Raw genomic sequence first — 13,115 nt, forward strand, 5'->3', positions numbered from 1 at the left:
CCTTAATTCATGTTCTGGAATCTGATCATCTCCTTTAATCTTTTATACTGCTCCACCATAGTTAATGAAGTTTGTAATAGTGTGTTATGAGAATACTACATACACTTCCCTATATTGCTTGCTTAATCAAGTGATGCAAAGACGGGGTAGAAGTTGGCGGAGAGTGGAATAGAGTGATAGATTGGGAAAGGAGAAAAAGGGACTTTCACAAAATGAATTCCTCTGAAAATTATAAGGAAACAAGAGGCCTGGTGCATGAAATTCATGCACTGGGGGTGGGGGTGGGGGTCCCTCAACCCAGCCTGTGCCCTCTCACAGTCTGGGACCCCTCGCTCCTTACCGCCTGCCTGCTTACTGCTCCCTATCGCTCTGCTCGCTGCTCCTTAGTGCTGAAGCGAAGGTTTCCGCCACCTCCCCTGCACTCGCCAGCTGTAAGCCTGGCTTCTGGCTGAGCGGTGCTCCCCCTGTGGGAGCGCACTGACCACCAGGGGGCAGCTCCTACGTTGAGCTGTCATTCCACTTGTCATAGCGACCAGTCATTCCACCATTCAGTCAATTTGCATATTAGGGTTTTATTATATAGGATAGGGGAGAAAAGGGAATCAAGGAAAACTGAGCACTATATCAGTATGTAGTGAAAAGCTTGTGGCCTTTACAATTTTTTTTTGTTAATCTTTACCCAAAAATGTTTTTCCATTGATTTTTAGAGAGTGGAGGGAAGGGGAGAGACAGAGAGAAACATCGATGTGAGAGTGACACATCGATTGGTTGCCTCCCACATGCCCCTGGGATTGTGTACCTACTGGTATAACCGAGGTACGTGCCTTTAACTGGAATCGAACCCGGGACCATTCAGTCCGTGGGCTGATGCTCTATCCACTGAGTCAAATCGGCTAGGGCACTTGTGGCCTTTTAAGCAGAGAAATGTGGGTTTAATTTTCTGTAACTTCTTAAATATATATATTTTTATTGATTTCGGAGAGGAAAAGAGAGGAAGAGATAGAAACAATGATGAGAATTATTGATAAGCTGTCTCCTGCATGCCTCCTACTGGGACCCAACCCACAACCCAGGCATGTGCCCTGACTGGGAATCGAACAGTGACCTCCTGGTGGATGCTCAGCCACTGAGCCACACCAATTGGGCTTCTGTCACTTATTACCTGCCACTTTAGGTAAATAAGTTAACCACTTGAAGTTGTGTTTTCCTTACCTGTATAAAGTATATCCCATGGTGGTTGTGGGAATTAAAAATCTAAAATGCCCAGTACAATGCCTGACACATAGTAAATAGGCTCTCAGTGAGTGGTAGCTTGTCTGATTGTTACTACTATGCAAATTGGTAATTTTGATTATAAAATTTCATATTTATAATTTGAATAGAGACATCAGTGGGTTCTGTTTGTAAGTCTTTTGTCTTTGTTTTATTTTCAATCTAACAAATATTTGAATACCTTTTTCGTGCCAGCGAGGTGCTGGGCTAGCCATAATGGTGAGCTAAACATGAAAGGGTCTGTCTTGTGGCCGAGGCAGTTAAAAAATCATAGAATTAAATTTCAAAATGTGAAAAGTCTCTCTGTCCTTGCAAAAGATACATTTTTAAAACCCTACATACTTTTTAAATAAGTGTCACATTTTGGATCATGGTGTTCATGTCATTGGTATTTTATGCTCCTTGATATACTTTCCAGGGTATATTTGTTTGTTCTGCGTTAATAGGTGTATTTCTTTTGTCATTTTTCTTTCTCTGAGATGGACATTCTCACCTTTTTGATCTTAGGACTCCTTTATCTTCTTAAAAGTTAGAGAACCCCAAAGAGCTTTTGGCTTTTTAGTTACATCTACATATAGTTATCATATTGAGAAATTTAAAACAATTTATTAATTTATTTTAAAATAATCTCATTACATGTTGACATAAATATATTTTTGGGAAAAATACCTATTTTTAAAACATTTCTAAGAAGTTTGGTGAGAAGAGTGGCATTGTTTTACCTTTTTGCAAATTACTTGTGCTTTATAGAAGGCAGCTGGATTCTCTTATCTGCTTCTGTATTCAATTCGTTGTTTATTACTTTGTTTGAAGTATATGAAGGATATGTATGTAGTTGGAAAAGGGAGGAGTATTTTAAGAACCTTTTCAGATAGTTGCAGGCATTTTTTGATAAATTAAAATTCAGCAAGTATTCATTATTAAAGATTAGTTGCAATGTGAAATCTGAATTTATCAATGCACCTTTTGTACTGTTACATTAAAATACATTGGTCTCGCACATTTAATGGATATTTTATATTACACATTATATAAAAAAAAATCACATTTGTTAATGTGAACACCCATCAAAAAAAGCCCTTCAAGTATTGAGAAAGTCTAAGTACTTGAAAACCTGTCAAGCTTATGGTGGTGAATAGGAGTTTTCCAAAATTTTAATTTTTGCTTGAAAGCTCAAATTTTATAATGGGCAACAACTGTACTGTCAGTTGTTTTCCGTGAAGTGACAGTTTCACTTTGTTCATTTAAAAAAAATTTTTTCATTGATTTCAGTGAGAGGAAGGGAGAGAGGGATAGAAACAGCAATGATGAAAGAATCATTGATCAGCTGCCTCCTGCACGCCCCCCTACTGGGAATCGAGCCCCAAACCCTGGCGTGTGCCCTGATGAGGAATTGAACCGTGCATGACCTCCTTGTTCATGGGTTTATGCTCAACCATTGGGCCATTCTGGCCAGGCATCACTTCGTTCATTTTTGAAAAATATGTTTGCTAAATATGTAGGTCTGGATAATCATGTTTGTGTGTCAGCTCTTCTTTCAAGTTAAAATAATGTTCTATGAAAAAAATGAGTTCACAACTCAAAACAATCTCCTAAGGGTCTTTTCTTTGAGACCATGGTGTGCAGCAGAAGTGCTTTATGAATATTTCCCATTTCATTACATAGAACGTTAAAAAGATGTATACAAAGGGATCAAGATGAATAAAATCAATTATTTTTACTGCTTTATCTAGGGCATTCTTAAGTAAAACTGGCTTTTTTCTCTCCTGTGAGTATATAACAGTGGTAGTCAAGAATACAATGATTGCCAGTACATTTTGGTGCCATTAATTTGAATGATGCTAAGGAGCCAGCAGCTTTCCTCATCACAGCTTTGCATGATCAGTGCAGTGCTAACACAGTGAAAAAATGAAAATAATACCTTAATATTATTATAAAAATTGTTTTGGCATCATGGATACCTTAAAGGAGTTCTGCTGGAAGACTTTGAGGATTGTTGCTCTGTGGAGTGGAGCAGTTTTCATTGTTAGGTTTATATAAGCTACATTGATTTTTTTTTTTAAAGCATTAATTGTTTGAAATAGAAACTGGAATAATAAACACATCATTGAAGATTTTTAGATTCAGTGAAGGGTTAGTGCTGGGTAGATATATATGTGTTCATAAGTTGTGATTAGTTATATAATAGTCTTCACCAGCACTATTTGACAGAACTTTCTGCTGTGATAGAAATGATCAATAAATCTGCACTATCAAAGACTGGAGCCACTAGCCACATGTGACCATTTAGCACTTGAAATGTGGTTAATGTGACTGAGGAACTGCATTTTTTTAAATTTACAAAACCTTTTTTATTACAAGTCATATTTCCTTATTTTTATATGTAGTAGGCTTTATTTATTTAATCTTCACCCGAGGATATGTCATTGATTTTTAGAGAGAGAAAGGAGAGGGAGAGAGAGAGAAACATTGATCATCTATGTGAAAGATAAACAGTAGTGGGTCGCCTCTCATACCCTTTCTTCCTGCACATGTCCTAACGGGATCGAACCCGAAACCCTTCAGGATACAGGATGATGCTCCAACCTTTTGAGCCACCCAGCTAGGGCAGTAGGCTTTATTTTTAAAAACAGTTTTAGATTTACAGAGAAATTGAGAAAGTGGTTCAGAGAGTTCCTATATATATTACAACCAGTTTTCCCTATTAACATATTATTAAGGTACACTTACTACAGTTAATGAACCAATATTGATACAGTGGGGCCTTGACTTACGAGTGTCCCGACTAACGAGTTTTTCGAGATATGAGCCGTCTCTCGGCCGATATTTTGATTTGAGTTGCGAGCTAAAATTCGGGTTACGAGCCAGCTTCAGATACCCCACCGCTAGTTGGCGCAACGAACGTCACAGTGAACGCCACATCAGCCCAGCGTCACGTGTCTCACTCGTTCACTTTTTGATTTGACATATGAGTAATTTGAGTTACGAGCTCCGTCACGGAATGAATTAAACTTATAAGTCAAGGCCCCACTGTACATTGTTACTAACTAAAGTCCATAGTTTATTTGGATTTCCTTAGTTTTGTCTAGTGTGTTTTTCTGTTCCAGGATCCCATCCAGGATACCACATTACATTTAGTTAGGGTAGATCTTTGTCTGAGGCCCTTATCCCTAGAATTGAAGTAGCCAAAGGAGAGAAAAGATCAGAGGAGGAAGGCGAGAGCCTTATCATCCGCTCTGTCACAGTTGCTTTCAGCATGAGAAAGAAATGCTAATAGGGTGGCCTTGGAACTTAGAATATTTTGCTCACATTCCCTCAGATGCACTTTATGCCATTATGTCCACTTTATGCCCTTTTCTGACTTCTTCCTCAAAGGTTTGAGTGTTCCTATGTTTAAGAGGTTCTAGGACTAGGACTAGTTCTCTCAGAATTCTTGAGGGCTGCTAATTTCACTGTGCCATATACTATTGTCATCATCTGTTGGGAACTGAATGAAAGTTCATCTGTTAATTCGTCCTTTTTGTAGTTCCATCTTCATACCACCCTGAATTTTTTCTTTATACCCAATCTCTGTTTCATTTCTTTCCAAGATATTTTTTTCTGAGGACTCTGATATGTCACTTTTGTGTTAAACCGTTCCATGTGCTAAACTGTTCATAGGATGTTTTCCAGTACTTTAAGGTAGCTGAAGCCCATCTTGCCCTGATAATTTTACCTTCTCTTTCACCCTCAGGCTGCCAGTACATTTTGTTGCACAGTGGTAGGTGCAATAGCAGACAGAATCAGGATCTTCATCCTGTTTCATTCAGATGCCTGTTCTATTTCTTTACTAGGGTGACCATTCAGCTTGCTTGCTCCTATTGTCTCTATATAATTAATACCCTTTCACACAAACATTTTCTGGTTTAGACGATAGATTATATATAGTCACCTTAGTCATTATTCCTCCATCTTTTGTGCAAAATCCCTTTTCCTTTGAAGTTCATGCTGACAATACAACCATGATTCCCATTATTATCATCAGATAGAGACTCTGGTCTCACCCTTTGATTCACTGTCTTTTCTGCTCTCTCCTTTCTACTATTATCTTGAGGTGACTTCAGAGTTCTTCCAGGCTCCTGGTTCCTTAACTTACCTGCACTCTAATTATTCTAGTGTTTTCAATTTTATCCCTACTACACCAGTTTTTGGATATTGCCAACATCTCCAATTTGTAAACTCTCTTCCCCATTGTGCCTAAATCACACTTTAGCCAGAACCTTCCACTTTGCCCTCTTACTCTTCCATTCATTGCTGACAAACCTGTTGTCATTTCCTCTGTCATTTGCCTACTTACCTGAGAGAATTGAGGCCATCAAATGTGACTTATCCTCAGCCTCCTAGCCCCCCCCCCCGCCCCCCCCAACAAACTAACCCAAAATCACAAAAAAACACAACAATCCACAGAATGTTTGGAGGCATCCTAGTCATCTGGTTCTACTTTCCTCTTGTCACTAGTCCATAGGAGTATAGGAGTGGAGTCTTTTTTTTTTTTCCTTATTTGTTCTCTGAAAGCCCATACCTGCTGCCTTCTCAGAGACTTCTCTTCCATGATATATTTGCTAAATTGTTTCTTCTCTTTTTTATTCTACTAATACTTTTCCATTAGGATATTTTTAATTAATTTATTATTATTATTTTTTTTACCTGACAGTCCCTCCACCTCACACTGCCTCTGGGTCACTGACACATTCTCGGAGGGAGGGGGAGGGCCATTAGGATATATTTATCTAGAATAAAAAATGGAAAATTTCTTTCTACTGGATGCCATTTCTCTTCACCTTTTCACAGCTAAGATTCTATAAAGAATTGACTGCATTTGTAGCATTTCCTTTCTCACTTCCCTGCCATTACTCATCCCACAGAAATCTGGCTCTGTCCCCACCCACAGTTCTATACTGTGCTCTTCAAATCACCAATGATTTCATTGTGGAAGCCAATGAAGACTTTTTATTTTTAGTCTTTCTCTTTTTGATTTAAACATTTGAGACTTTTGAATTCTTCCATTAAAAACAACAACTGTACCAGAACTGTCTTTGTTGTATACACAAATTAGAAACTTACTAGGAAAGGATTACCCATAATTCCACCATTCAGAAGTAAAAACATTAACATCTTGTGGCATCCTTCCTATATAATAAAAGGCTAATATGCAAATCAACCGAATGGCAGAATGACCAGTTGCTATGATGTGTACTGACCACTAGGGGACAGACGCTCAACGCAGGAGCTGCCCCCTCGTGGTCAGTGCGCTCCCACAGGGGGAGCACCGCTCAGCCAGAAGCCCTGAGCCGGGCTCACGGCTGGTGAGCGCAGTGGCAGAGGCAAAGCCTCTCGTACCTCTGCGGCAGTACTAGGGATGTCTGAGTGCCAGCTTAGGCCTGCTCCCCGCGGGCTCTCAGACTGCGAAAGGGTGCAGGCCGGGATGAGGGAACCACCTCCCCCCCATGCATGAATTTTGTGCACCTGGCCTGGCCTCTAGTGTTTATATATATATGTATTTTATTTTTAAAAATTTTTATTGAATTTATTGGGGTGACGTCTATCCTATGTAATAAAAGACTAATATGCAAATAGACCAAAGGGTGGAACAATTGAACAACCGGTTGCTATGACATGTGCTGGCCACCAGGGGGCGCACGTGGAACATGGCAGGCGTCAACAGCAGGCAGCAGAGTGTGGAACATGGTGGGCATTGGCCGCTGTAGGATGGTGGAGCAGGTGAGCAGGGATGCCAGACCAAGGCGGGGCACCAGTCGCTGTCATTGGGGCAAGGCTCTGGTGGTTACTGAAAATTCCTTGCTCCTGTGCACCTTGGTCCTGCCTGGCGCTTGCACCTGCTACTGGCGCCGGCCCTGCTCGCACCCACTGCTGGCACCAGAGCTGCCGCTCACACCCACTGCCCACACCAACACTGCTCACACCCAGTGCTGGCGCCGACCCTAATTGCTCTGTGCTGTCAGAGGGTGTGAGCAGCGGCTGCCGGCCCTGATAGCCCCTAAGGGCTTCTCCACCTCCCCTTGCCCCTGAGGGGCGATCAGGACAGCAGCTGCTGCTCACATCCGCTGATGGCGCCAGCCCCAATTGCTCTGCGCAGCCAGCGGGTGCGAGCAGGACCAGCACCTTCCGTGTGTAGGAGCAGCAGCAGCAGGAGTGGAGCTGCTGGCATACAGAGAACCAGGGGCCGTGGTGGGAGGGGCTAGGCAGGGGCACGGAGGATGGGCCAAGACCCAGCCCTGTGCCTACCGCAGCCTCATGGCCCACAGTTCCTTTCTAGGTGCATAAATTCGTGCATTGGGCCCCTAGTATATATATAAAAGGCTAAGTGACTGACCACCCGGCCTGGACATATGATGTGCACTGGAAATTTAAAAATAAATGTTGACTCGTGCATGTGCGATACATATAAAGCTTCTTGCTGGCACCAGTGCATGCGTGTGTTTCGATAAAAGATTGTGACCTAACGTAATCAAAACTGAAATATTAATAGGATCTGCAGAAGGAGAGGTGGTTCTGATTCCAAGAATTGATTTGTCCCCATCTGACACTGGCCTCCCATTTAAATTAATTCGAAGACAGTTTCCTGTGATGTCAGCATTTGCGATGACTATTAATACATCACAAGGACAAACTCTAGACCAAGTAGGACTATTTCTATCTGAACCTGTTTTCGGACATGGTCAGTTATATGTTGCTTTCTTTCGAGTTCAAAGAGCATGTAACGTTAAAGTTGTAAATACTTCATCACAAGGGAAATTAGTCAAGCACTCTGAAAGTGGTTTTACTCTTAACGTGGTATACAAGGAGATATTAGAATAAGTTTAATCAATTTATCAGTCATTGTTTTTATCAATGTTTTTATATCATTTTTTGTTGTTTTATATCATGTTTTTGCTGCCTTTATGTCATGTTTTTGTTGTTTTTATATCATGTCTTTGCTGTTATATCATGTTGTTATTGTTTATTAATCAACTTATATATTATTTTCATTTACATTTTACTAATTTTCTTTCATCTCTGACACTTCTGTTATAGAGAAAGGGCGAATAGCGATATTAAAATATTTCTTCTAATTAATTTCCTTTCATTGTGCACGAATCTGTGCACTGGGCTACTAGTTGATTAATAAAATTATGTAGGTTTCAGTATATATACAGGGTGGAGCAAAATAGGTTTACAGTTGTATGTGAAACACGATTTATTCTTATATTAGTATTTATTATTGTATTTTCCATATGAACAACTGTAAACCTACTTTTGCCCCACCCTGTATGTATTTTAAAATGTGTTGAATATGATTATATTCTTTGTATTCCATAATCTGCCTTGGACACAATATATTGTTGACATCTTTTCATGTCAGTGAGTACAGTTATCATCTCTCTCCTCTACTGCTCTGTATATCTGGCTTCCACAGTATATGCTGGATTTCTAATACCCTCTTTTCACTTTAGCTCTTGCTAATTCATTCTCCTCCTGGCATCCTGAATGATCTTTCTGAAGTGCAGATTTCATCCTGGACACTTCCTTGCCTGAATCTTTCTATATAGCTTTTCATTGCCATTGGGGTATAAAATACAATGACTTCAGTGATATGGCCACTGCTTCATCAAGCTTCACTTTAGTAGTTTTTAGTCTTATTGATGAAATGGAAATCTCCCAAAAGAATCTAGCTCTTCCCCTTTCTATTTTTTTGATACAGTGAATGTAGACAAAGCTAGAATCAGTGAATTTGAGTTTAGGAGAAAGGTTAGGGCCAGAGATATCTAGCTATATGCTTTTTCTCTTCTTTTCAATTTTTGGTTATAGTTCTGTAGATTTACTTCAAAATCTGTGTCTCCCCAGCCCTACTCTACACTGAAGTTCAAGGTCTATTATGGTCTTTTAGATGTCTTTACTAGGAGTTTTGATGATGCACAGCAGGTTTAATTATTTTAAAGAGGGGTAGGCATGACCAGAGCAGTGCTTTAGGAAGTTTGATCTTTTGGGATGTGAATAGTTAGAGACTGAGTCAAGAAAGCCAATTAGAAGTTTTATTCTAATAATCTAGATATGACTTAAAAGTTTCATTATAATGAAAAAAAAATGCAAGAGGAATTTTGAAGGAGAAATTGACCAAATTTGAGACAAAATGATTGGACATGATAGAGAGAAGCAAAAGGAGTTTCAGATAACTCTGGGGTTTTGAGCCTGGCTTATCGGTGAATTGTAAAAAACAGTGGTACCTTGATCAGTTGTTGCTGAGATAGGTATCCAGGATGTACAAACATCTGGAAATGCCACACAGGTCATGGCAGAAAAGAAATCTGTAATTTACAATAGGGGTGAGGTTTCTCCTCAGGAAGCTGGGCAATTTAGAGATTTGTGGGAGAATTTTTCATTGCTGCTGTTGTAACGACACCCCCACTCCCTGCATGGTATTCCCTGTGATTTAATAGGCAGAGTTCTACCCAGAGTGTTAGTGGAGAAATAACAAAAGGTTCAAGACAATGTCTAAACAGAATTTATAGTTAAATAAAACATGGGTATACTGATGAAAGTTCGAAACGGAGAAACTTTTGGGGAATGCTGACTACATAGGAAGGAAATGAAGGAAAAAGTAACAATATTGTTCTGATCTTGGTGGATAAAGGAGGAAATGGTTTCAAGAAAAAGCACATGGTGGGAGCATAGCATCTAGAGCAGGGGTGGGCAAACTTTTTGACTCGAGGGCCACAATGGGTTCTTAAACTGGACCGGAGGGCCGGAACAAAAGCATGGATGGAGTGTTTGTGTGAACTAATATAAACTCAAAGTAAACATCATTACATAAAAGGGTACGGTCTTTTTTTTTTTTTTAAGTTTTATTCATTTCAAACGGGCCGGCCCGCGGGCCGTAGTTTGCCCACGGCTGATCTAGAGTCTGGTTCAAATACTCCTGTCAGAATGCAGAGCTGTTTTCTCATGGTCACAAGTCTCATGGGGGTTTGAGTTAACATTTAGTGTAGTGGGGTTTAAATGGTGGTGAAGCCTATACTCATTTTAATACCTCACTGCATCCTTAGAAAAGACAATTGAGGAAAAAAAGCCTAGTTTCCATTCTGACTAATTAATAATTCAGAGGCATAATGTAAGACAATCCCTCCAGTACATATAAATACATTAGAACTGGGCTCATTTAAATTGATTTAGAAGGAGCAATCTGAGGTGTAGAATTTGGAATTAGTGATTACAGTACTTCAAGAATTTAAATGAGATTTCTTCAGGAGTCATAACTCTTTTGCTTTAGTTCATAAAGAAGAATGAGCAGAACTCCATTCTGAGTAATGTTGGTCTCTTTAGTTCAGTGATGGCGAACCTTTTGAGCTCGGTGTGTCAGCATTTTGAAAAACCCTAACTTAACTCTGGTGCCATGTCACATATAGAAATTTTTTGATATTTGCAACCGTAGTAAAACAAAGACTTATATTTCTGATATTTATTTTACATATTTAAATGCCATTTAACAAAGAAAAATCAACCAAAAAAATGAGTTCGCGTGTCACCTCTGACACGCGTGTCATAGGTTCACCATCACTGCTTTAGTTGATAATTAAATTGTTTGGATTATTATTCTGAGGTTCTTAAGAGTTCTAGGGAAATCCTTACATCTTCTTATGAAGACCCTGTTGTAAATGGTAGCTAGGGTCCCAGATCAAGGTATTAAAAAAACTTCTGAGCTTTTAATATTGGTACAGTATGGTAGTTTGGCATTACCTAAAGGTTTTTAGGTAGAGTGATAAAGAGGCCTGAAACAGGATTTTCTTTTTTTCTTTTTTGTGGTGAGAACCTTTAAGATCTACTCTCTCAGCAATTTACAATATTATTAGCTATAGTCACCATGCTGTACATTAGATCCCCAGAGTTGTTAATCTTATAACTGAAAGTTTATATCCTTTGACCAATATCTCCCCATTTCCCTCACTCCCCCAGCCGCTAGTAACCACTATTTTCCTCACTGAGTTTGGCTTTTTAGATTCCACATATACGGAATATCATACAGTATTTGTCTTTGCCTATCTGACTTATTTCATTTTAAGCTCTGATACCTTAAAATTGCTTTTGGAAGACTACTTATGAAATTCATTAACTTATTGCTTTAACTTGATGGTCCAAGATAATTTTTTAAAGAATCACTAGAGTGTAAAGTGCTAAGCAGAAATTGGGGAGAGTTGTGGCAGAAGCTGTGAGATAGGTAAGGGGGGGCGGTCCTTATTTTAAGAATGTTTGATATATCTCATGGTAATGGGAGAGCCCTTAACAAGCGAGTAATATAAATTAAAATGGAAATCTCTTATCCTTCATTCACTCCCCATTGCTCTAAGGCAGTGGTTCTCAACCTTCCTAATGCCGCGACCTTTTAATACAGTTCCTCATGTTGTGGTAACCCCCAATTTCATTGTTACAAATTGAACATAATTAAAGCATAGTGATTAATCACAAAAACAATATGTAATTATATATGTGTTTTCTGATGGTCTTAGGCAACCCCTGTGAAAGGGTTGTTCGACCCCGAAAGGGGTCGCGACCCACAGGTTGAGAACCGCTGCTCTAAGGTGAAAGTAGAAAATCCTTAATTTGGTTTCCAGTGCTCTGCATGGTCTGTTCCCATCTATCGCACTAGCTTCATCTTATACCATACCTCCTTTCTTTAGATAGACATAAAAAGATAGTGAATTGTAATGTGATTATATTAATATAATATATATTATATATTAATATAATTAATTATATTAATTTTACTTTGCCTGCTATATTGTTATAAACAGGGATTTAAAAACCTCATCTGGTGACTATGGTTGAGAGGAGCATAAACAAAACACACTCCCTAGCTATACTTTCTTGGCTGGAATTCTGCATTTAATCTTGACTAACTGTATGGAGATATTTTTCTCTTTAACAGGTTTCTCCACATATAAAAGTCTTGTAAACATACTGAAAAGAATGGCAGCGGAAACACAGACACTGAACTTTGGGCCTGAATGGTGAGTTTTCAAAATCTCATCTTTTTGATATTGGATGACTAGTACAGTAGTAAGGTATTTTTATAGGTGTTAGATGGTTTATATGAATGTGTATATTTTTGAGACTGCTTTATGTGCTTAGTTGAAAACAATGTATTTAGCCTAGGAATAAATTATATTTGGTTAATGACTATATTATAAACTTTATTTTAAAACATTTCTTGGTTTGGTTATGTTACAGTAGTGGAATTAAAATATCTCACAGTCCCAAAATCCTATAAAATTATTTATTTTTTGTTTCAGCCCTTGTCTAGGTGTATGTACAATTTTATATAGTTGAAACATTTATATGTGTATGTTTTCTGCTATACTGTTGATTGTGAGTGCTGTTCATAGACTCATTTAAAAGTAGTTTTTGTTGAATTATTATTTGAATTTTATATTATTGATGGGCTAGACAGGTGGTCCATAATTATATTGGTTGTTAACAGAAGCCCATCTAGAATTGGGTTAGCATTTGCCATAATTATAACTGACCTTTGAGTCTCTTACAGATGTGTTTGGACCCCGAATATGGAATTCTCATGGAATTTTGAGATCCATCACATTGTAGTGTGACTTTTACCCCTTTCTTCCTTTCCCCTCAAAGTTGGTGATTGAAGATCTTCTCCTCAGTGCGTGAAAAATGTAGTTGCTTTTCAAACTTTCAACCAGAGGCATTTGGAATATATTGGAATAGTGTCTTAAACATTGTTGGTTGTTTGGGTGGTGGTGGTTTGATAAATGATGCAGACTTCTTGTAGTAACTCCCTGTCTGAGGAT

General features: G+C 38.8%; 1 protein-coding gene across 1 annotated transcript in view; it reads left to right on the plus strand.

The window, feature by feature from the left end:
• The window catches only part of GIGYF2 (GRB10 interacting GYF protein 2), a 134,810-nt gene that overhangs the window by 9,242 nt on the left and 112,453 nt on the right, over positions 1-13,115 (plus strand). Inside the window, exon 4 of the mRNA XM_081096266.1 lies at positions 12,233-12,314. Within this exon, the coding sequence (XP_080952392.1) occupies positions 12,274-12,314 (41 nt within the window). The 5' untranslated portion in view covers positions 12,233-12,273. The remainder of the gene's footprint in view (positions 1-12,232; positions 12,315-13,115) is intronic.

This window comes from Myotis nattereri (assembly GCF_964212035.1).
Source record: "Myotis nattereri genome assembly, chromosome: 7".
Classification (NCBI taxonomy): Eukaryota; Metazoa; Chordata; class Mammalia; order Chiroptera; family Vespertilionidae; genus Myotis; species Myotis nattereri.